Raw genomic sequence first — 27,831 nt, forward strand, 5'->3', positions numbered from 1 at the left:
CATACGATCCAATAATTATGTTTAATTTTCACTAACGACATTATGTGGAATACGCAATGGGGTTCGCAACATTCCGTGAAACCGTCATTCGTGTCATATCAACAGTGTTTTCCTGTTATCCAACGTCTCCGTTGTAGGTAGGTATTTACTAAAAGTATTAATGGTGTCGAGCTAGTTTTTCAAATTTCCCGCAATTCTAAAAAATGTTAAAATTATATTTTATATTTTAGTTACTACCTTATATAGTTATGTATAACACTTGTCCACTTATCTACTGCCCGGTACCTATTTAGGAGGAGAAATTGATACGGTGTATTTTATCAAAAAATTACTTCAAAGGTACAACTCTCACGCCTCGTTGAAATTTTCTCTTCTTTTAAATTAAAAAAAATTAACGAAATATAACTATGCTACAGGGCGTGATATGTTTTTTTACTAAAAACGCACCGTCTCCGACACCCTCAATATTATTACAACTTTTTTTTTTATTCACGGTTAAGAATCAACAACCAATAAGGTTATTAGCTTTCAACAATATAAATATTATAATGCATGTAAAAGAAAAAACATGTTCTGTAAAACATTGTATCAAAACTCAATTATTGTAATTTTATCACAGAGTTTAAATAAATGTCATTAATATTTTTATCATTATTATATTTTTATGCTTTATAATAATTGTAAGGCGTGTATTATACGAATATCAAATCTTAGGGAATATAATATGTTATCATTAAATAATTCTCTACGTTATTCAACTAGAATATGGATTAGAGTATTAGACTCTCATGATCTTATATTTATTGTTATTTTCAATAATAAAACTCAGAAATATTTTTTTCAACAAGATCAACTTTATATACCTATGTATCTTAGTACATAATTAATCTATTTGTTACTTTTAATGTAGTGGAACTTTTTTCGCATCTTTTAAAAACAGTTGAAATGTACAAAATACAAATCATATAAGCTTATCATTGTTCGCGGACGAAAGTTCTATTTGATTTTATACTGCGTTGCGCAAAAGAGGATTATTATAAATCTATATAAATATATGACTTTCCGACCACTTAAAAGTTCTATAGATAAATAATAATAATAAGACAAAAGTTTGCTTTTTATAGCAGCAAAGCGCGTGACTTACTACTTTTGTTTCTTTGGATTCTGAAGTCGATGGCTTATTATTGCAAATAACTATTTAAAAGTTTGATTTAAACTTAATCAATCGAGAATACAAGGATTCTAAAATTTTAAACGTCTGGTTAATTATTAACGTCGACCAGTTGTACATCACCAAACAAAGCACTGGGCTTTTATACAGCAATGATGGAATGAAATAAAGTGAGAACTGCGTACATCGAAAAGTAACGGAAAACAAAAAGTTTCCGTAAAGAAATTCTGGTGTAATTTAAGAGCAACAAAAAAAAGTGAATCTCGATTATATCAATGAAAAAACTGGTATATAACTTTTCAACAGTCGTACACTTTCTAAACTATATAATTGCCCAATAGAGCGCGGTGTACAGTGTGTTTTTATTAACTTTTTTAAACATAAAGGGGGAATTTAACATTTCGACACGGTCTGAGACACCAGCGAGATAGGTGTTGGACAAATCGTTATCACTTTGTATTTCCTCGGAAAGGTTTTTGCAGTGCTTGTAAGAGATATCACCTACACCAACTATTTATGCGAGACACCCGGAAATGCAATTTGTCTCAACACGAAATTTGGTGTACCAGACTCGAAGGTGGGAGTAAATTATTGAAAGCCACAAAAAAAGATATATTTACCTGACTGTGCGTTAATCAGACTTCAAGTAAATAATATCGCCGTGATAACAGAGGCTATTTAATCCAAGGCAGTAATTTTTAATAACATCTAGGTAGTACTAAAATGAGCGATGCCGACATCATCTCGAATATCGAATCGTTGCCAGACATGATTAGTATTTGCTAGTGTAAGTCTGTGTAACACAAACGTTAAGTTTAAATAATAATATAGTTTTCGAAACAGGAATAACAAACTTAGATAATGGATCTTTGGTACACGCCGTTGATGCGAGACGTCAAATAGTTCGATCATCTGCTCGACTGCTCGTCGTGGTATCAATCGGTGCATTTTATCGTTTCCAGCAGTCCGTTTGGAAGAGCCAATTACATCGAGTGGCGTGTACCTATATAGACATGTTAAAATGTATAATTTATTACAAACACAACAACATGGAATAAAACGTGTCTTCCGTGTGCGAGCGCAGTCCTCGGTCGTACGTGAGTCTCTCGTTAAACGATCGTATTGTCTTAGCCGTTCAGAGAAGGGGATGGTCGCCGTGACGGGGTGACGGAAAAATGGGGTGGCGACGGTGTCTGCGGCGGCGGCGGCGGCATAGTCTGTCTAAACGTTGAGCGCCAGCGGAATATTATTATGATTAACACGCGGCGAAAATATAAATTATGAGCACTTGTCAATGTCGTTTCCGCCAGAGTTGGCCGTAAGAGCTGTTTTTCCGGTCTTAAAATTCCATTTTGACGGCGGTGAATGGTAAACATCGGGGCGAATCCAAAAAAGCTTTTAAGCTGTTAATGACGCATGAACGTGCGCGCAACGTATAACGCGATGGGCCGGACGGGGGGCGGTGCAGCGGTGGTGGTGCGACGACGTTGTCGTCGTAGTCGTCGTCGTAGCACGCGCGATGACACTATATATCCACTTGACGGAGGCGTCTGCCGTCAGCGATGGGACGGGCCGGGGGTGGGGGGACGTCATTCCGTAATCCGTTTAACGCGACGAGGAGCTCGCGAGCGCCTACTACTACCCGGCACCCCTTATATCACCGCCCTCCCGCCGGGGCAGGAATTCGAGAGCTCCCCCCGGGAAAACGTAAATTCATTAACGGCGAGCCCGGATTCAAAGTCACCCAATACGCGTCGACCGCGAGGTTTTGCGCAAGCGTCACCGCCGCCGCACGCAATTACGTTTCAGCGGTGTATAATATAATATACCGTATATAGTAGGTAGTAGACGGTACCTACCCAATATTATACATATACCTAGGTATCAGCTGGTATTATATAATATATGTTATGGGTACACGAGTGGGAAACGGCACCGGTCCATAACGCTATGCGTACGAGTGAGTTCCGGAATCGTAATTATATAAGTGGCGTCCGGGCGACAAAGGTTTGAAGAGGGTCGCGCGTCCGTCCACCGGTGCCGCCCTGTACGGTTTTCAACCTGCCCGCAATCGCGTCTCCCCGAAACATCGTAAACAGAAGGGCGAACCCGAATAGGTAAATCATTTAATTTAAATTACTCTGGCAAATATATATTATAATCCACTCCTAACATATCCTTCCGAGCCGATCATCGGATGTTTAAAAATATTTAAATATCAATAATAATTTTACCGAAAACATCACCGAATCGTGAGTACACGCTTCAATTCTAATATTTACCTATGCGTACCTACTCCGTTTTTCATATTTTATCATACTATTCGTAATTTTTACTTTTATATTACATATTAGTTGATAGCAGTAATTGTTTTGAAATTATTAGAGTTTATATACGTGGACATAAGATCGACTTGGTATGATGACGATTGATTACAATATAATAATATGTCGAATAATTAAGTTATTACTGGAGATTAAATATCAGCTACGTGTTGCTAATCAAATTTACTACCCATCTAAGGTTTCTTTTTGTTCTGTCGGTGTTGCGGGGGCGCTATATAATACGTCCCAATCGTAAACCGTAAACAACGTGTATGTTGCTTCCGCCAACGCCGAGCCATTCGTTACGATTCAACAGATATTAAATTAATCTTTTTGCGCGGAATTCATTTTCTTTATACGCTTCGACCTCTACACCAGCTCGACGGCCAAGTGCACCGCCTAACCCTCCCCCTACCCAGCCCTGTCTTACCACTCGTCGTCGCCGACACTGCACACTGACTACATGCGGTGGGTCCGCAACCGGTCGATATTAATCGCTATATTATTTAATTATAACTTACCAGACCATTGGGCGCTGCAGGTTCCGCTGCGATCGAGTAAATCAAAATATCCTGCCCCCAGACGGCAATGTGTATATAAATTCCTCGTCGCTACTAAAAACTATATTTGCCAACCCCCTCCTACCCCTTTCTCACCCCGAACACTGCATGCGATAGCCATAACTGCAATAATAATGATATAGTAATATCTTGAATATTTAAGTATGTAATAAATTCTTCTCCGAGAGAAACTCGGTGATGGGGTGGTGGAATATACTGCGATGCTAGAACGGTCTGGCGAGAACGAGCGTTTTGTGGCCAGCAGGGGGTAGAAGAACGGGCTTTTAAACTCGAGCTAACTACACGTTTTTCTTGCTTTGCAGTGACTGCCCAAAAACTTTTCCCAATAACTCGACTCCTACGCCGTTGAAAAGATTTCTACGCAGCCAGTGTTTGTTCGTGTGCGTGTGTGCACGTGCGTATGAAATACTGAGTCGGAGAGAGAGTGTGTATGTGTTGTGTATATATATGTATAGCTTCTGAAAATAACAATCCGAATTGTCGGTGGTGGAGACTACCAGAAATTTTCTGAAAAAAAGAAAGTTCGGTTTTTTTCCCCGGCGTTTTATTATTATTATTATTGCTGGCCGCAATTATCGCGACCTAGTGAGCACCGTATACATTATACACTGAGAGAGAAGAAAAAAAGTTTTACTTTTTCCGTAGCAAACGTTAACAATTTCTCGCTCACGGTGGTTGAACACGCCTTACACTATATATACTCACCGTACCTACGCCGGTCGGCTGACGCCTATCCCCTGCACTACACGTATCTCGCACCACGCAGTGGTTTTATTATTTAATATTTTATCATTAAACCATACATGTCTGAAACCATGACATTCTGTATATTGTGACAGGTAGAGAAGAAAATACACCGAAATTCTTGCTGCTCTTAGGAGTCTTGAGATATTTGCCCGTAAAAATGTTTGAGGGCATTATATTTTGTTACCTATTGGTGGCGTGACAGAAATAGTATTACTGAAATTATTATGGTTTGACATTATAGTTCATTATCAATAGACAGGCGACAATACACGATATCTGATAAAATTGAAACTATACGACATTGTATAAATAGCTAATTACAGTGTGACAGTTTTTTATTTGAAACAAAATATGTACGTATATAAAATAACCGAGTCTCACAACTCTTAGCAAAGCTGTATTATATAGCAAACAATATGATTTAATTCAACAATAAATAAAGAAATAAATTAATGCACACACAAATGAGTTTATAACACTATAATATATTATGTCCCTTGCATGACGGTATGCGGCAATATTGTGATGTAAAACACAAAATATTTAACTGCGATTTCTCTTTATTTAAATTCCCCACAGGTTATGAATACGTTTTGGGTTTTTTTTTATATTAATAAATGCATACGTAATATATATTATATGTACCTATATGTTTTATAATGTATTCTTGTATCCCTCGTTCGGTTATTTAATAACAGTTCTGAATACAAATAAACAAACACCGAATATTTCATAGAGATAGGTAGGTACGTAATTTGTTTTTGAATTTAAACTAAAAATCTGAATGTTTAATTTCAATGAGCACGATAAAATACAATTTAAAACTTTTCTGTAGGATCGTGAGAAGACACGACAATTGGTTGACGAAAATACAGGGTGATTTTTTAGTTATGCTAGCCCTATTTTTATTTTTTATTATTAAGCAGTTATTTTTTTTGAGGAATTTTGATGTATATAAATCTAAAATCCAAGATAGTAGTTTTTTTAGTTATATACCTTTTTAACTAAGGATGATATGACTAGGTATGGTGATGGGTTATGTAGAAAGAAATCTTAAACGATTTGAAACAGTTAGTAATTAGTAATTACTATTGATTTATCAACATAAATAATTTGTAAAGATGATCCAAGTATAATAAAATAAATACTACATTTAATATTACATATTGTTTTTATTTTTGTAAAACCATTTTTAAGAAATATTATCCTCAGAATAAACATTTTAATAACTCAGAAACTACTCATAAGAATTATTATTTAAATACATCAAGATTCTCAAGAAAAACATCTGCTACATAAATTGCAGTAAAAAAGGGGGAGTTATCTATTGAAAAATATAATTTTGTGTTGCCACTGGACACCCCTTAATAGTACAACAATAACAGAAATTTGAAAATATGGTTTTTGGGTATACTTAAAAATTCTAAAAATTGAAATTTGAAGAAATGTACCATTAAAGAAAACAATTTGAGTGGTCATGCTCAAAAAATCACCCTATATATCTCAATAATATACGATTGGTATAAGCCAATAGGTTATGATATACTATTCTCCTTATTACGAAATTCTATAGCTCATATAATTGATATAAAACGATAAAAAAATGAATTTATGTACCGAGTGACTACTGCCAATTTCACATCACAATTTTCGGTTTTCCCATTAAAGTTTCACCATGTTGTGTGTGCACATTTTAAAATCTATTCCTTATTTATGCATGTTTATATACATTTTTATTTATATATATTTCTCAAAATAAAATGAAAAACTTCTTGAAAACTTTTACCTTTTAAATTGAGTTCGTGAATGAAAATGCTGGGGTGTCGTGCGGCAAGAATTGAATTTAATGCACGATGGTCGTAATAACATAACTGAATAACGTGTCTAAAATTCATAACTTTGAATAAATTATTTGTACTAAAAATAACGTTATTCAGTTAGAAAATATATTATTTACTTGGTAAACGACTGCAAACAAATATGAGTAAAAAGATATTTTTAGACTAAATTAATAGTAGGTAAGTAGGTACTTGTAACAACAATAAATTGATTAAATGAATCATTTAATTATATCACCTTGTTATTTATACCTATATAATTTGTTCTTATTGCTACAGCTGTTTTTTATTTCGGTACCGTTGTAGAGTTTAAGTGCCATATTTATTAGACTCTGGGATAACGGGTTGTAAGAAAATATTTTTTATGATCTTTTTCTATCCTTTGCTTATGGATCAATAAATATTACAAAAATTATAATACCAATATAAAATATTTAAGAATCAACCAATCTTAAACATTAAAAATTGTATATTATGTAATAATAATACTTTTACAATGGTAAATAAATTTTAAAAATGTAATCGACCCCCATTTAGTATGTTAACAGTTTATTTCATTAGGAAAGTATTATTAAGAATTATTATTTATTACAGCTAAAAACATACATTAGAATCTGGATTTTAAGTTACAAGCTCCTCTCCTTATATTGATATTACCTATAATGATCGAACGCGTTGAGTTATAAAAATGTGTATACATATTACATATTATGTATTAGAATACATTTAAAATAGTAATAATAAATAACATATTATATTGTTTTTAAATTGTGCATTTAGCGTACTAGACGCCCATAAACCAAAAATAAAAAAACTTAAGTAATTAGAAGAAATTACTTGATTTTAAATTATTTAGTTTGTTATAATTAAAATTAAATTATGTAGATATCCTAAAAATTCTGACCCTCTCAAAAAATCTCTTGAACAAATTAATATTTTCTGAGTAGGGTAAAACAAGCCCTCATTATAATTGTTTTTCCTCGTTTTAATTTTTTAAAAAGAATCATATGCAAAATATGCTTTCGTTTCAGGAGATGTAATAATATGTATAAAAATATATATATATAGAAAGTTTTGAAATAATTATGGAAACTTCTTATAATACTTCGGTTCTAGTGTTTCAGCGGTTTTTTTTTTACCTCTGTGTATAATAATACATTTTACTTTGAGAATTTTTATCTTCAGAAATTAATCATCCAAAGTACAATATTTTAACCACATCAAGGGAAAACATATAACAATAAAGTAAAGGCTGTATTATATAATAATATTATGAATACCGAGTGGTTGTCCTTCTATTGTACCCGTATGCGATGTGCGTACAAATGCTATAGACGAGTATAACAACGAGAGACAAAAAAAAACAAGTACATATTATATTATACCTAGCGAACAAATGTTATGCGGCATGAGTGAATTTATACTACGTCCATACGAAAAATGTAAAATTAAGGTAAAGCCACTATTGTTTTAGTTACGAATTAATTAAGGGTCCTGACAAAATGCACATCAAATAACGATTATAATAATTATAAACCGAGAAAAAGTCAAAGAGCGGCGGATAAAACGGCGTATGCTGTTCCCGCCCACAGAAGACGGAAACTTATCTCGAGGCGTTTTAGACGAATTTCGATTCCTTGGTACGATTGTACTCCGCGGCCGTGGTTCCGTTTGAGAAAAGAAATGTGAATAATTAGTTGAAATGAGAAAATTGATTAGAAATAAATTATTACTGCGGCACACAACAACGATATAAACCGTGTAGTTGTGTGTGTACTGCGTATAGTTTATTGAACGAAAAACGTCCATTACATTCACTGTGATTCAACTCCTCGATCAGGATAACAGACGTCAAAAGGTTGACCCACAAACCATCGATGCATTCGTTTTGATAATGGTCCGTCACATCGTAAAGTGTAAACGGCGATACGGGATTGTATATTATTATTTTGCCGGGCCACGTCGTTATTACACCGTGCCGTCGCGTGGTCCCGCTAGATAATAATATTATTATTAAACATAATGGAATTTGGCAATACAATGGCCGATAAACGGTTTTGCGATGATATAATAATTATTATTACCATAGGTGTGTTCTAGAATTTCAACAAAAATATATGGATTGGCCCCGCGTATGTGCCGAATATAAATTATAATAACCATACGACCACCGTATTGTGGTTTATGCATTATAATAATATGAGTACTTGATCAATCCGTACAGTTCGAAAAAGACATTATGCACGTGTAAACGAAAACAATACCCCGATCATTGGGCCAGTGTGTATGACGTATGAAACTTGAATTTTATGAATTTATATGACTCGCGATTTGAACGATCAAAACATAATAATGTCGTACTAGTAATTGATTTCCCCGCGTAGTTGTGTGGCGCATATAGAGTGCCATTATTATATAGTTAAGTCTCCAGTCCTAATTGTATAGTCTAACGATGCCGGTATTTTCGTAAATCATGAACAGATCTATGCAAACAGTAATAATCAGGTATCGTACATCGTAGTTTATGGTACTATTAAGACAACAAGACTAACATGATACAATGAAACGTCTTTTTTTTTTTTTAAACTCTTTACACAAAAAAATCTAGACTATTAAAATAATAAATAAGCGAATAACAAATTTTCAAATTTCACCAACAAATGATAAATATCAATTTGAATTAAAAACAAATTCACACAAATATAAACAAATACTATACCTCTTTAAAATTATAATAGTATGTAGAATTTAAAAAAAGAAGAATTTTTAGGTGTACACATAACGGGCTACAAACTTAACCACGAAATGTATAGTATTAGACATCCCTAAGTCAGGGAAAACGTAATTTATTGAGATATGTATTTGGGATTCATAGGTAATTTAAAGATTTTTAAAAATATTGTTTTATGTTTCTAAATTCGAAAATAATTTATAGATAATTGTAATTACTAAAAAAACATATTTTCATATTATGTAAATCAACTAACTACTAATTAATGTGAATTCCATGTTACTTAAACTATATCACAAAAATTCAAATACTTTTAATTTAAACGCATATATTCGAAGAGAGATAAAATAAAATGTATAAACAGAACAAAGCTACATAATAATATAATAGTATAATCTATTGATTTTATAACTATTTTCTTTATTATTATTAGATAATATTGTTGAATAGTATTTCTGAATTTTTATCCAGTTATGATGCCCAAGTATCTTATATTTAGTTAGAGACACATAAAATATTTAGGATTCAAAAAGATTCATTCGGTATTTTATTTTTCACAGCATGACATATATTCTATAATAATTATTTAAAGTATTATAAAGTATTGTTTAAAGTATACAATTGATTGAATCAAATAAAAGATATATTTTTTTTTAATTATATAAACTTATTAACCGTTGGAACTGAAACACGTAATTAAAATAACATGTTATTTATAATTATGCGAGTATTCAAAACAATGGTTGTTTTGAATTTTTACTGAGTGAATTGAAAACCACATTGTACTTGTACATGTAGTTTCTTATTTTGAATTATCCATAAGTTATAAAATAAAACAAAAATCAACCATAAATAAATAATATTTAATAAATTCTTAAATTTAATTTAATTATGTTTCACAAATAAAAGGTACCGTATTTATTTTAATCTTTGCATTTTATTTTTTTTTTTACATAAATCACACTTGCATCAAGCATAATATGAGCCCTGGCTTTCGGGTCTAACTCATGTTCCATTTCTGTAACACAAACTGTCTACAAGAATACGACAAAAGTTATGTCATAAACTAATTAAAACTTAGGTAATACTCAATGAATACAAGTAATTATTTAATTATTTTTTAAATAAAAAATTTATGAAATTCGAAATGTGTATGGCAAATTAGTGAGGAAGATGCCTTATTAAAATTTCAGTACTATAAAAACCCTGATTTCCTTATGACACGTGTTAAATTACAAAAATTACAAAAATTACAATTATATCATATATAATATCTACAAAAATCAACCAAAAACACTATAAGAATATGTATACTCAAGGTACTGATACATTTTAAGAAATAATAAAATGCTAGAATAAGATTAGCTTTAATGTACTTGGATAATTTATTTTTTTATTACTATTATTATTATTATTATTATTGTAAAAAAAAAGTATTTAGATAATCACGCAAATTAAAAACATTACTCAAAGCATTAAACTTTCGACGTAAAAACCATCTGTGAGTATTTATTTTTTTCAATGTGCCGAGGAACTGAAAAACACCGTGGTTGTACGTTCTTAATTAAAACGTCGGCGGCTTGAAACAATTTTCTAGACCACAAAAACGAAAAACTTTCGTCTTAAGCCAGTTTTTAACACAGTTCACCAGCGCACTTAACCGCATAACAAAACGCTTAAACAATGTCGAAACATCGGTGTCACGAACGAACACGATGACTATCACGATTATTTAGTTTTAACCAGCGTTTGGAGCATAATAAATTTGAAATTGAATGCATTCTCTCTCGCATTTACATACCCATTTACTTTCAAATTGAATGTGAATTGCATTTAGAATTTATTTTTTTTCAAAAACTATACGCCGTACATGTTTGTTTTTTCTCAAATCATGTTATAAATAATATCGAATGATAATAAACAAACAAAGTAGTACACATTTTTTGATCATTCGTGTTTGTTTTTACTCAAATCATGTTATGAATAATATCGAATAATAATAAACAAACAAAGTAGTACACATTTTTTGTTCCAAAACATAAAATAATTAATAATAAATATAAAAAAATAATATTATATTATACAGAATAATTCGATTTAGGTAGCGTCAGATTTTATTTATGTTATAAAATGTTTTATTTAAAACAGTCGAGGGACAATTCAATAATCGTATGAATAAAAGAAGTCACCTGAAAAAAATCTGCCTGTCTAGAGTACCTACACCAAAGCCTTAAAAGAGGCAAACGTGTGGAATATAACTGAAGTATTTTTGTTCGTGTGCGTGTGTATACCCACTGCTGCTATAGTTCTTAAAGAAAATATTTTCAGAGTATAGAACAATACAAATTGTATATAATATTTTGAATTTAAAAATGAATTCGTTTTTTATTCACGTTTGCGAATAAAACGAATATGACGTGTACTCTTTCGTCGTTCATTATTTATGAATTGAATGCATTCGAGAGTGCAATCGTCGAAAAAACGAACGCTTTCGTTTGTATGCATTCTTTCGAACATAGTAATTTTCGAGCCCCGGCGTACGTCTTTTTTTTATGCGCTTCTCGTCAGATATACATTATTATGCGTTCGACATTATAGGGTGTGTGTCATCTCGGGTTTGTACATAGGCCATCGCATGCACATGCATCATGTAGCCGACTCAGGAGAACCGGCGAAACGCTGCACTGCCCACACTGTATATTACATTTTATTATAATATATAGGTGCCGCACACGGGTTTAATGGTATTCGAAATGAACGTTTACGTCGCGAGGTTCAGCAGTTGGGGAGGGGAAACTTTTAACGATAAAACCCACCGCCTAGAAGGTCATTAAGCGCTCGACCCCAATTAGTATATTGTGCGAGGCGCGTACACGCAGCGCCAGAAGAGAAAACACTCGACTGGATGGTTGAATGTGGATGGAGCAATAATCGTAATTTTTTTTTCTCTTATTTTTCCAGAAAAATACAACCCTCAGCAGCAGAAGAAACAGGTGTCCGATTTTTTGGTCAGGCCGTTTTTCGACACGTCCGTATCGTCAAACATCACCACTCAATTGGGCGGCCACGCTTACATGCCATGCAGGGTCAAGCAGCTCGGTAACAAATCGGTGAGTGTGCACAATCATTCAAATTAAATCAAACCGTTTTGCTATTTTCTATTGATATTATACAAATGGACAAACCTATATTATATCTGTTTTAAATATGTAACCATTTTCCAAACTTTTAAATTTTAATGATATATGATATTAAAATGGATATTGTGTTTTTAATATTGGCCATAATATTTCTTTTTAACTGTTCGTTAAAATTAAAATGGATAAAGGTGTTAGTTCCCAATGACACACTAATAGAGGTGCTGTCGAATGTAAATTACAAAAACGTTCTGTTGTAAAATAAAACTATATTATAATGTACTTACCAATGTTTCAGTGTTCGCAAAATTCGAAATGAATTAGCGTTTCGTGCATAATTACAACTAACTATCCAATCGGGCTTAGATTTCATGATAAAAGTTCTGAAAACACTCTGCAGTTGTGTAGGTGTATTCTACCCACGGTGAGTGTTAGTCCTCGCGGAGAGAGTGTGTGAATACTGAAAACTAAATCATTCGTACTTCTCCGCTTCCTTATACATATCAACTTGACTGCCACACTTCTTTTGTTGCCAATATTGCCATGAGATACATTTATGGGTCTTGCATTAAAATCATCTCAATGAGATAGATATCTTGCTGTCAGTCTCAATAATCAGTATTTTTTAGTCCGATTTTAAAAGTGTAGTATTGCCACTCGTTACAAGCTTGCAAATATCATTTGCTTTCACAGTAGACAAAAATGAGGGAAATATCCCGTGGCATTCTACAGAAGTTTGGTGAGACCCAATTTAGAATCTTATGACAGTCAAGTTACATAGTATACGGAAAAATCAGTAACCTTATTGACTGATCTCAAAACGACAGCAACAAATTAGAAAAACACTCAAAATAAGATGTTATCAATTATAATACTATCCTACAAAGAGGTCGTAAATGGAAGTGTTTCTCATGCGTGACGAGGACGTTGTTATAGATACTAATATAACTATATTATACTTAACCCCAACTCCCAAGTGGGATATTGAAGTGAGGTATTAGACTAATTTTCCGCACATACAGTGCGAAATCGATCCACGTGACTTCGTAAATTATGAACTCAATAATATATTTATATTATATTATACGTAACAACGTTTTATTATATTAGTGAAGTTTAAAAATAACGGACTTACGGATTTTGCAATCGGCCGGCTGAACGGTTTGCGGCCGAGATCGACGGCCGCGAAATGCCGAAAGGGACGTCCGAAAAACTCGTTTCGGGATAAACGACAACCGGAATGCGTGTTATATACTTTTCCGGATATAACGACCGCAAATTTCACGAGTGCAGTGGACGCGAAACGACGGGCGGACCCCGCGCAGTAAATTAAAACGCTCGAAACAATGTGTATTGAGCGAGCTTGGCCGTTATTCCGAATCGAACGTGAAGGGAATTCGATTAGCTGCGGCGTATAATATAGATAAACTATATATATATATATTTATATTGTATATAAATATATAGGCATTAGGTACCTCTATATACCAATAATAGACTATATAACGTTACCCGACGGAACGTTTTTACAGCGCCGGATGCGGATACAATATTCAAGTATATATACGTATACATAGGCGACCTAATACGATTATATATTTACAGAACGATTTGCCGGTTTTTATATTATACAACGACGGTACGTTCAAGAAAATTGTAGAGAAAAAAATATACTTTTGAGACTCGGGTTCGTGGAAAACTTTTCGCACTATTTCGAGCAACGCATCTCTCTAATCCCCGAGACTTTTTATTCAGTACCTCGCGTCAGGTATTCAGAATAAACTTTAACATTAGAAAATATGAGTGTAATAAGATAATGGTTTTAAATATTGATTATGTTAACCTTGACCATAGCAAATTCTTACGTCATGATGTTTTAAAATTTTCAATTTAATTCCAAACAACTTTTCTCATTACATTTAAATTATTGTTACCGTTTGTTTTAAATTTCACATTGATATTATTTTTATAATCATTCTACAACAACGTGTAGTTTTTTACGTTAAGACTTGAAATAATATTATACCTATATCGATCAACTAATCAATTTATTTATGACTGTAATTTTTAATCAGTGCTATAAGTTTACGACCACACATTTTTATTTAATGTAGCCAAAACCAGTGCTATGCGTCATTAGAAATTACATTTTATTCTTGTATTTTTATATTTATGTTTGAAATAACAACTAAGCATAAAAAACGATAAGATGTCGTAAAAATCTCAAATATTTTATGAAGTATTCTACTTTTGAGCGTCGTTTTAATGACATTCAATAAAATCACAATGTGCTACTACATTAAAATATACGAGGAGGTCTGTCTTATTATGATTTTCGAACCAATTCGATTATGTCTTGTAGACTTTTTAACGACAACCAGCAGATTTTTTGATACAATTTTTTTTGCTGTCAAAACCACACGACGAATTTCTCCTTCTTCTAAGCATGTATACATTGAACGATCATTAAAATAATAAATATTGTAATATTAATATTTTTTCTACATTTTCTGATCTCTTTAAGCTAGCAGATTCCCGCTAGTCCACTTGAAATGCTTTTAAAATATATACTAGGTTTTAATTGTTTTTACTACAGGTACGGCATAATGGACTCCCACATTTCAGAAGTGAATTTAAAAAAAACGATACAAGATAAAGAAAAAAATTTTTATTTTTAAAAACTATATTATATAAGGTTTTTTTAAATTAGTTTTTAAAAATTATATCGTCTAAATGATTGTCTTGACGAGCAACGCACATATGGAGCCGTTCTCGAAAGTTTTCCATCACTTTTGCCAGCATATCGAGTGGAATCGCGGACTTGGGACGTCCAACTGGTTTTTTAGGCATTGCAGATCCCGTCGCTCTTAAATTTTGTACCCAATTCAAAATCGTTTTCCGATCAGGGACACTTTCGTTTGGATTCAAACTGAGCCGAGTGCGAAATGCTCTCTGTGTCGCAATCACACATTCAGCGTTTTTGAAAAATGCCTCAATAACGAAACCACGTTGTTCACCAGACCACGGCATGGTGACGACTAAAAACCTTATTAATAATCTAATCTAGCGAAATAAACCACTTTAATCTAATCAGTTTAATTACGCGCTAATGATTATTTGAAATATGGGAGTCCATTAAGCCACACCCTGTATATAATATTTCAGGATCATATTTTTATAATTGACAAAATAAATTGATGAATGAAAGGAAGGTTTACTTTGCGTTGACCAATGCGATGTTTTTTTTTGAAGGTATATTTTCTACATTTAGTTGTCCGACTAGATATCGATGAACATCACCTTGGAGGCAACGGTTTTTAATTGTGTACACAAATTATATACAAAGAACTACAAAAACATATAAAATAATACAAATAGCGCATGATTGACTCTCTGTGAGAAACTGGACATAACTTTTATCTTAGCCACTTACCACGACTTAGAAATAAGATGACCGATGACCGTTCTAACCTCTGGGAAAACAAAATGAGTTTAGACGTTAAGCATGTAGCCACTACGAGCCGCCAATTATAATTAATTCGTATATCATTGCACATCAAATGATAAAATCGTAACCACGTTCAATAGTGACAGTTTTTGAAAGAAAAAAGTGTAAGACTTGTCTAGAACTTAGAACGGTACCAAATGTTTGCCTAGTCAAAAATGTAATGCCAGCACCGTGGCTGTTTACAAGTACATGACCACGAACGGGTGACAATCGGCGGTGATTGTAGGCGTGATTGTGCACACGTAATTTGCTTTTATTGCAACGACAATGGCGCGACGAAAATTCGAAGAAGACGAGGCAATTTTCTATTTATGACCGGTCTGTCGCCGCTGCTTCGGGTGGAGTCGTAAAAACGCACGCCAGGGCTTTGCCACGCGTCCACCGCACAAACTACACGAGATTGCACTACGAGGAAGACACGGCAAGGGGGAGTGGAAAGGATAAAATAATAAAATAAATAACTGGACGACAAAGACGAGTGAAAAGTTTCTATTTTTTTCCCCCTCATTTCCCTTCACCTCTTTCCTACCATAGCGCGTTATAAATAATGTGTGTGTATATGTATATACATTATAACCTATATATATTTTGTCTCGAGCGCAATTGTTAAGCCTCTTCGCCGGTGGCGGCCGGTGGGGTGGTTTTTACACGATAGTTATTTAATCAACGTTCCCCTAGCCACGGGGCACTAAATAAAATTACCTTTTCCTCCGCCGCTGCAGCGCAAATGACCGGCCAGCGATGTGAGCGAATTGACGGTTAAAAAATATGTGCTTCTACAATATAGTATATGTGTCTCACTGTGCGTTCGGTGGCGGAGGGTTCTAGGGGTCTAGCCGGCGGGGTGCAGCCGGCGAATGGCGATCGGCGTGGCGGAAAGGCTGCGATGGACAGGGACATTGTAAAAATGAATCTGGGGGGACCGTTAAGTTTGCCGAACAGTAACGCGCCCCATTTAAACTCGTGTTATTGTCGCGAAAAGCATGGAGTAAAAAAATAACCCACCTTTATACTTTATTGTTATTTCTTTCCCCGCCACCACTACCCAATCACGCCCCACTCGCCAAAAATCCATTAACTCACAGTTACTACCATAAGCCGCCGCCGTCTCTCCTTAAGAAAAACATATCGTGAAATTTCCTAAAAATACCCAAACGCGTCGGAATAAAATGTACGTGACATAATGTCATACACAGCTATGGTGCAGCAGTACACGCTCGTTTTGAAGAAGAACGGGATTAAGTTTTTTTTAAATAAATTCACGTAGCGAATTTTCAGACTGAATAGCGAATATTTGAGTTTTTATCGAATTCCAATTCGTTTTTCATCCCATAACAAAAAAATCGCACAATTCACCCTATGCATCCAAAACGAATACCAATATACTGCAGGCCCCAACCTACTGCCTACTGGATGACGTACATAAACCATAATAGTATTGAGTTATTATTTTTTTGAAAACATTTTACGGTACGACAACTCTAAAATTTGATAATAATTAAAAAGTCTAAATGTTTCCCTGTGAAATTCGAATGTGTCCATTGTTATTACAGTTAGTTATATTTGTCTGTGCAATTATCTTATGTTTCATTTCACAAACACATCGGTGGCCAAACACAAAACTACTAGGTCTTATATTTTTAACTTCGGGTGAAATTCTTACACAGCCGTTTCAGTACGAATATGACAATAATATCATTGGATAAAATCATCATGTCCAATTCTAATGTAATTGCATGACGCCTCGGCGGTAATAGAATTAGGTACATAATGTAATTGCATGTCGAATAATTTGCCAAATGTGGCCAATTGTACTTAAACTGCATTAAGTCATAAATCTTCTTGCGGAATATCAAATTACCACTCCACTTATGCAGTTAGCACACAATGGCCGTTAAGAGCAACTATAATGGACCGAATAATGGCTAATCGATATGTACAGGTTGCTGAATATTGGTATAGTGCAATAACATAATAATATAATGGTTTATAATTAAAATCAAACCCATTTTCGAATGATTAAACGATAAGTGCTATGCTATAGATAGGTATTCGTTGAAAAAGTATCAAACTGGATATAATTATACGGAAAAAAATTGATTACACACATTCCTGAAGAAAATAACTCGTTAAAGTGTTTTTAAACTAATATAGTTGTCCTCGTAATAAATAAACTTACTTAGTAGACAAAAATGATAATTACATTTACTTATAAATTATAACCGAGTACTGTGCATAATAATTTTAATTCAACAATTTAAATATAATATAACATATACTTTTTCATACCCATTTGCACTACTAATAATTATTATTCTAATGCTTATTGCTAATGAAGACCCATCATTTTCTTTCTATGTAAATATTATGATTTATATTTTTCTTGTGTATTGTATGTATAATATATATATATACATTTTTTTCTGTACTTTGGGCTAAGACTCGTTTTGTAATAAAATAAATAAATATTAATGTATTTTATTATGAATAAAATATATCAGCACCGTCTTTCCCTATTGTATTCATTAAATATATAAAATAAATAAAACTGTTAAATTATCATAACTAAATGCAATACTAACGATTCACTAAAGTACCCTCAAATTAATTTAAAAGCATATTTAGGTTTTTTTTGTCATATTAATAAATTATTTTTTTCCTACACATTTCTGTTTCATACTGCAGTGGCACCCCGCCAGCGTAACTTTTTATCTTTACCTATACCCAAGTTTTAATTTCACATTTCGTTACCCCAAACAACCCTCTCTTGAGCATGCCAAGTTTATTTCGATCTCTCGGTTATTTTATTAATTAAAAACATAAACCTGGATTATGTGGAAAATCGTAATAATTTCATTTTGTTATTTTTATATAATTTATTTTATCGAGTTTACTTTGATTTAATATAAATCTATGCGGGCTTATATATTGCAGGTGTCATGGATACGGCGGCGGGATTCGCACATACTCACCATCGATTGGCTGTTGTTCATCGCCGACGATAGGTTCCGAATATTTCTAGTTGAGCCCACGTGTACGTGGACGTTGCAGATAAAATATGTGCAGCCCAGGGACGCCGGCATTTACGAATGTCAAATAAATACATCACCTAAAATGAGCCATTTGGTTCAGCTCAATGTCGTAGGTAAGTATCGAGTAATCTAAAAAAAAAAAACAATATTTTAACATTATTCTTATATTATGCGTATGTCATTTATAAATATTCAAACGTCGTAATTTGTGACTGTTGCAAAAATAAGACCGAAATGTGTGCATATGAATATAATACATACCCACAATATCAGTTATTGTTTATTTTAATTACATTTCAACGTTATAATCGTTATATAATTTACATAATATAGTCTGATCGAATTTAATTAAAAGTCAAAATCATGCGTTTTATAATAAAATTCAATTATTACACTATTGATAAATAATTACGACTATACGAGTTTACACTCATTTTCTAAATTATCGGAGTTACATAATAATATTATATTCAAAAACAATATTTGATCACGTCATATTTGTTGAAAAGAAAATTTGGTGCATTAATATTTAAAATTAAGTCACTACGAAATATTTCAGTAATCGATTTAAATTTAAACCCCTTCTTTCCCTGGGGATATTATGTTACTTTATTTTGCTTTTTGTTACCTATTGTAATCGATTTTAATCTCAGAATAGTGTGGCCAACACACTAAAATTTGCGTGTTTTCGTTTTACACGCCATAGACAAACTATGTCATCAACAATATTGTTTCTGATAAAAATTAAAAACCAAAAACGATTATTGTTGTGGCGGAAAATCTTCCGAGGAAAAAAAGCTTTTTAATAACATTATTCGCTATCTCCGCCCGACGATTAAACCGAAATGGTCTGAAAACCCGACAACTCTAGTAAATAATCACAATGAAAATCGCGAAATATAAATACGTTTACCCACCCGTCTAGTGCCAAAGATCGAGATCATGGGCGAGTCGGACATCCACGTGATGGAGGGCAGCTCGGTGAGCCTGAAGTGCGTGATCCGGCAGAGCGTCCGGGACCCGGACTACATATTCTGGTACCAGAACAACAAGCGGGTGCTGGACTACGGCAAGGGCGCCAAGGTGATCAGCAGCGAAAGGTTGGACGCCAACACGATGGTGGCCACGTTGACCATCAACAACGCGGTGCTGCACGACTCGGGCAACTACACGTGTCAGCCGTCCAACTTGGACTCGGCCAGCGCGTACCTGCACGTCCTGAACGGTACGCAACAGACAAAAATATATCGCACTACAATATTGTCGCAGTTAATTATAAATTAGATTATTATTATTATTATTATTATTATTATTATTATTATTATTATTATGAGATTATCATCGTTCGCCGTTGTTTTTACTGATAGTATTTATTAAAGCCGGTGCGTTCCTCTCTGCACACGACGAAAATTAACCAATTTTAATATCAGCTACCACGAGCAGGCGGCCCGACCTATTCGGTTCAGATTTTATTCAAATCTAAGCAGTCTGTTGTTCTCCCGAAATCCCTTTACCGCAATGGCCATTATAATATTCACGAACGATTCAACTGTACGTGCAGGCTCATACTGCCTAAATATATATATATTTATATATAACCGTGATCCCTCTGCTGTACTTGAAGTGTTTGACTTAACAAATGCGTTTTTCGTTCCCCGCGAAATCGAATGGAAATAACTCGGATCAAATAAATCATAAGTTATAAGGTACAGATGTTAGGTTTCCTTGGGTTCGAATTTTAGATTACACCGCTAGCGTTTAATTACTCATAAATTATGAACAAATAAATAACATCATTGTAACTTACTCAAAAGTATACGAATGCTATAAAAAAATTTAACAAACAACGAAAGCACTTAAAGTGTCAAACTCCGCACACAAATCTTATTTAATATTTTTTCTTCGGGCCGAAAACTATTTGAGTTATTATTTCTTTTAAATAATAAACGTTAGGAAAAGCGAGAAAAATATTTGTTGTAGTATAGTTTATTGGGATTCTTTAATTTCTAATGCGGCTAAGTCTTACAATAAACGTGTTACTAGTGATTTGTAACCATTATTCGAATTACGCTCAAATATACAACGCTTAACAAACGTGTACTGATTTCAGTTTAAAAAAAAATTATCCTGTTATTCTTGATAAAATTGTATGCAAAACTATCATTTCGTCGGCGCGATGTATAGGCAATATCGGTACATCGGTGTCTAGATGTCTTTCAGAAAGTAATCGCTTGATTTAAATATTACAAAACTACGTCGACTTGAAACAGTTGAAACTCTTAAATTGAATGATATACAACATTCATTAGGCATAAAAAAAAAGTATATCGGTATTTTTGTAGTAATATTATATAAATAGAAAATTCACTTATATGTCTCAACAAAATCGAGGGAAAATGTAAATTGTATTAATGTACACAATTTTTATGTTTTCAGTATGTATTTTATACATTTTTATTCTATAAAATGGCAAACAATATAAAGTAAATTATTAAAATTACATTTTATGAACAAAACCTTAGGGCCGTGTTGTAAATACAATAATAAAAAACGCACAAAATGTTGTTTAAAATAATCTATACATTTAGAATATTAGTGCATACTGCATACTGTATGTTTGTATTATTATTATATTTGTGCATTATACCATTTATAGAAATCATCACCACATCTTTAAAGAAATACATAAATAATTTATAAGAATACTACTTACCTTTATAGGATAAAATGTTTAACGATCCGAAAATAAACACATGTTTCAAATTACTCGTTATGAATGCCGTCTTCTAATGTCCCCTAATATAACTTAATGAAAATTATTCTGCTATTATTAAGTGGAACTCGATTCCGTTCACCTTGAATACACCATCCAAATTATTGTTTAGACAATTTTTGTTTTAATCAATAGTTAATATGATTTCTAAAGAGAGCTAACACAGTTATTTATACATCAATAGCGTTTAAAATAATTGTTTATGATATAACCAATAATTAATAAATAGAACCCGGTTTAATATAACAGTTTATTTGAATAAATTAAATATAATCTTCATATTTTATTTACATTCTCATCAGCCTTATTTTGAAAGTAGCTTTCACTGTGTTGTATTTTTCTTAAATACTTTTAATACTTGCAAATTGTCCAATTATAATGTTTATTTATTGTTATTGAACATTTAAAAAAAAAACAAATTGTTTATTCCGTAAGTAATTTATTAAGTGCGGTGTATCTCATCTAAAACAATATTTTTTTTTATACAAACTGAAACATAAAAGATACTTAAAAATGAATAATAATGCCTCCATTAATCATTGGGTTTTAAAGCATATAATACACAACCATTAATTGTTCATAATGTTATATTTTTAAGCATCGGAAATCGGTTAGAATGAAATAAACCGCGACTGCAGTGACAAAAAATGACTAAAGATTCGAAACAAAAGATACTATAACATTGAATATTGTTTGATGCATAATTTGAAACGTATCCGGTATTCAGGAATAATTTTCAAACAATTGTCGTTCTCGATCTTAAAATATAAAAATCGTTTCGTAGATGAATGGGTGAAACTGGTGGGGTAAAAATTGAATAAGCAGACGATTTATTGGCGTATTTCGCTTGCAGTCGTCGACGAGATACGAAAATATTGTTTTTATTATTATTAAAATATAAATAGCGCTTTGAAAAAAAAAATACTTTGACGGTGAATTTTTAACTTATATTTTACAATCACATGTACAATATGTAGAATGTACATAATACTGTACGACGTATCATTCAAAGTGACTATAGGGTCCAAGTAATAATACGTTTAAATAAATCGAGTGGGTAGTGCCAAGGACACGGACAGGAGGATTTACGGGTCAATATGGGGAGATATAACCCCTAACCTCCCCCCTGGGCACGCCACTGACAACTCCTGTGTATACTCATAGTATACGCAATAACGTTTCTGGTCGCCCGCGAGATCTGCGCCAAAACGATAAATCGACGCTGGAAACCGACGACTGCTGTGCGAAGCACGTACCTTTATTTTGTGTGCGTGTGTGTGTGAGTGTGTGTTGCAGTTGGGGACAAACTTCTTAGCAGCACCGGCACACACCGTCGTCGTCGTGGGAGCAAGACACGATATTATCACCATCGTGCCGAAATAATTGTCAGCGCACTTTAGTGTTCTAGTGCGCAGGATGGCTTTATAATAATATACCTATACGGTTTCGAGTGAGCGCAAAAATTAGCAACACCGGGTAATATTATACGGCACGACGTGTTAATTAAATTTGCCATTGGGTAGGATTATAAAAACGGTCGCCGTGAATACATTTCCATATTAACGCGAGGCAGGAGACGAATGAGATGTGAGCGCGCGTGTAGGTCATGTGTGTGTGCATAAGCGTACATAGAATATAATATTTAATAATATTATATTATAATGTATACACAGTTGAAATTCACCGGAATTATTCGAAACCTGTATAATATTCCGATTATTCATATTTTTCTTCGTCTAATTTTCTGTCCAGAACTCGATCACTCTTATAAATACCGTTGACTTAATAGACGGACGCCCTACGCGTCATCGAATATTGTGAATCTTGTACCTTAAATTAAATTTTCTTCTTTTGATTAATTTTTTTTTACTCTTAATCACCCCAGCAAGGTAAATACTAAATCGTATTATATGATACGAGTCGAAAATTAGTATATAAACTGCTGTAGATACATAAATTTAAAACGTATCAATTACACGTAACGTTAAATAATGGTACTTTAGTCTTAAGTAAATAGCATCCAGGCCCCAAGGTATCAATTTTATGAAAAAAAATCACTTCTTAAGATTACTTTATCGATTTTCCGTCTGAATTTTCAACTCCAACAAACTACACTAGCGATAGAAAATTTAATTTTAATACTATAAAATTGCTAACTCATCGGATATTCGAAAATGTAAACACAATAAACGATTAATCTTATTCCACTACTAGGCTACTATAAAAACGCGAACATAGGAAATTATATCTTCTAAAAGTACTTCCGAGAGCTCATTAATATTCATATGGTATCCGCAACTACTATCCTGTATATAGAACTTTCAAAAAGTTAACTTGAAAATATTATACTCCGAGGCATCAGTGTGATTCCTTAAGTATTTAAGTAATAAATAATAATCGGAGTGTTCCTTGATCTATAAGTGAAAAAAAATCCAGCGCTTAATTAAAAATAAACTTTTACCATACTATGAAATGTAAATTTTTAAAATCTACATAAATTACTTAAGTTTAGTTTAACATGGGAGTTAGTTCTTTATAAATTAGTAGCTTTGAAATGAAACATTATTTTCTATGCAATTAGGTACATTTATATTTTATATTACGTAATTAGAAATGTACATATTTTTAAATATGTTGGTTATCTATTAAAACTACAGCATTTATTTAGGTTCTTAGTGTGATTTAAAGTTTCTCTCTAAAAATGCAATGTAATTATATTACATGTAAAATATAAACTTTATTAATTTAATTTTCAAAAATACATTACTTGAAAATATGTTTGTACAATATTCGAACATTATCTCATTGGACATTGATTCTGACAGTTAGTATTTGTGATAAACTGTACAAATTATATGAAAAACTTTCAATTAGTCAGTATACAAAATAAATTGGAACTCAAATTTATGTTTTTGTTCTTAAGTCCAACAACGAAAAATGTTCGTATAATCTCAACTTATAGTTTTTATCTTCAAATACTAATTCGTTATTTTGTATAATTTCTCGTAACAAGTTCGGTTTTTTTTTTTTTAAACATTAATAAAGTTAAGCATAGCAGTATACTATGTAACTTAAATTAATTTGGATTGGACTAATGAGAAATGCGCTGAAAAATATCCAATATAGATTAGAGCAGAACAGCATCACAATGAACTTAACGGACGCGAATGCGCAATAAAATACTGAATTCCGTCATATTTTCAATTTTTTGGACGCGATTTGTTACAAACAGAACGAGAGGAGAGGGGAAATAATTATCGTTGAACAGAATCACCGTAGCATATCTAAAACAATCCTCTTAAGTACAATTGTGCATCTACGTACAAACAAACGTACAAGGAAGGCTAAAAAATTACTTTTCCCCGTCTGAACTGATCATGGGGGTGGAGGGGTGTGTCGGTAAAACAATAGAATCGGAATAAAACATACTCCGGTATAATAAAGCAGCCGTTCTGTTTACATTATATTTAAGCCATGAAATCAGCTGGTCTTACAGGATGCTGTGTGTTTTCTGCGCCCACATTTTACCACGCACTGTTATCGCTAGCTTGAAACAATTTCAGTTTTCGTGAATGGTGTATCGGTCATGGAACAACGGCCCGTTTACAAGTTGTACGACACCGAAATTCGATTCACTGTTGCGATGTTCTGCAGTAATAACAACACGGCCCTTTTCCCCTCGACACATCCCTTGAGTGATCACCCTAACATATAGACGGTTGATCAGGAAAGTAGAACGACTGACGAAAAATTGATAGTCCCTTTAAAACATTTCAAAACATATCTGTAAATTACTTGCATGCGCATAATATTTATCTATATTCTGTTTGATATGTTAACTAAAACGTTGTACATACTTATTAAATTTAAAAATGTTAATAATTAGATGCTTCATGTCTGAGATGTCTTTTAGTCTCCATAGTATTTTATTTTAAATAAATAAATTATGGCGAAATTGGAAGAATACAGAGAACCTAAATGATTTTTTGTCGTACGGGTTAAATTATTATCGAATAATACAATTTACGATATAAGTAGCTGATACTATGTATAAAATGTTATACAATCACACACATTGTATTATCTGACCCGAAACAATATTTTAGTCTTTGAAACTCGTTGTTATTACTGCAGCAGTAGAAACCTTTCACAGTGTATAGCTAAAGCTGCTGATCGTCGTGAAAATGGCGACACGATCTATTAAAACGGCTCATGAGCGCTGAGGGGTTGAATAAAATGGTAAACCGACTCCAAGAGGGAACGCGAGATCCGTTTTCTGTCCTCGAGTATCGCCCATTCGTCTGGCCTGAAATAATATAAAACATGATATAAATATAATGATATTGTCATGTACCGAATTCATAGTAAAAAATCGTATTTTTTTGTTTTCTTTGTCCGTCCTCTCAGGCGAACATCCGGCAGCCATACAGCGGGGACACAGTTCCGGCACTCAGATACCCATCCGCCTCTTGGGACCCTTGTCGGCCGTGTTGGGACTCAGCTCCAGCCATTCGACGAGGGCCGCGCTGCTGACGACTGCTTTCGCCGTCGACCTGGCCGTCCGGACAGTGTACTCGATGATCGTCTAAACGGGCGATTCCGCTCGGGACCCGATCGCGAGGAGCCTGCGGTACAGCAGCCGCCGCCGCCGAACCGACCGAACACGACTTACATACCAAATAATATTATTCAATAAAAAAGAAAGAAAAATACCCCCCCCCCTCGAAAAATATTACATGACGTTGCCGACGGAAAAACCACGTCCGAGGGCGTGCAAGAAAGCGCATAATAAAAATAATATGTTACCGAAGTACATTTTTCGCCGCGCCACGGATAATGTAGAGCAAAGTCGATTTGTTTTCCCTATTAATTATTACCATTATTTTAATTCATCAATTATGATTTTTAATATTAATATCGTGTTAATACCCATGCGGCGGTGACGAGTCTATGTACATATAATAATATAATATTATGCTCGAACCGCGGGTGTCCGTCGGCGACGCGTTCTTTTCCGGACGTGTACAGTTTTTTACGTGTATTTACTATATTATATTATAACTATCATTATTATTATTATTACTAAGATTATTATTATTGGATGTCAAAATGTATGAAAAAAGATTGAAAAAGTTACTGATTAGCTTAAAAATAATGATTAAAAAAATGTTTATTTTTTTTTAAATTATATACCTACTACACCACCATATATTATGTATTATATAATGAATCATATTTTACCTTATGTATACGTATTGTGTTTACAGCCAATCGACCAATGATGATATTATATTATATGTTATGATGTAAGCCTATTGTATAATATTATTATTGTCCTATTGTACATTATTGTCGATAACCCGAAAACCGAAAGACGATCACGAACAGTGATGCACAGTATTGCTCACTTGTAAAACAGTTCGACATTTGCTTATTGTTTTTGATATACATTTTTTCCAGACATTCAAAATGTCGGCGAAAATTAAGTATACACATATTATTCAGAAAAGTAACTTATAATACATATAAAACCATAGGTTAAAATTATAATTATTATTATTATTATTATTATTATTACTACTACTAAACTATTTTGCTCTAAATGTTGTTATTGTTTTGTTTTTTTCTTAAGATGTATTGTATAAAATTACGCTATAAAAATAATACTACTTACGGTTGAGATTTATGTACAGCACGTGTATACTAATTTTTAAACATTCTTTTACCTACTCTAGTCTATGACGATTACATATTGACATATTGATATATAAATATAACTACTAATGGTGCGCTGTTTATGTAAATTATAACGCTATAAAATCAAATATGAACAAAACTAGTTTATATTTTGCGTCCGGTACAGTAACATTACCTTACATTATATTATTATGATACTATTAAAACATTAATATAATTTATTATCCACGTAAATTAATATTGTTCTAGCCTTTTTTGATTGTTGTTATTTAAACCTTTGATTTAAACTATA

General features: G+C 33.0%; 1 protein-coding gene across 1 annotated transcript in view; it reads left to right on the forward strand.

Annotated features, from left to right (window-relative positions):
• The window catches only part of LOC111035931 (zwei Ig domain protein zig-8-like), a 406,793-nt gene extending 379,813 nt beyond the window's left edge, over positions 1 to 26,980 (forward strand). Inside the window, exons 2-5 of the mRNA XM_022317765.1 lie at positions 12,354 to 12,502; positions 18,972 to 19,182; positions 19,995 to 20,294; positions 26,250 to 26,980. Coding sequence (XP_022173457.1) covers positions 12,354 to 12,502; positions 18,972 to 19,182; positions 19,995 to 20,294; positions 26,250 to 26,431 — 842 coding nt within the window. The 3' untranslated portion in view covers positions 26,432 to 26,980. The remainder of the gene's footprint in view (positions 1 to 12,353; positions 12,503 to 18,971; positions 19,183 to 19,994; positions 20,295 to 26,249) is intronic.
• Positions 26,981 to 27,831: the final 851 nt, after the last annotated feature.

The sequence above is a fragment of the Myzus persicae genome, unplaced genomic scaffold (genome assembly GCF_001856785.1).
Source record: "Myzus persicae strain clone G006 unplaced genomic scaffold, MPER_G0061.0, whole genome shotgun sequence".
NCBI lineage: Eukaryota > Metazoa > Arthropoda > Insecta > Hemiptera > Aphididae > Myzus > Myzus persicae.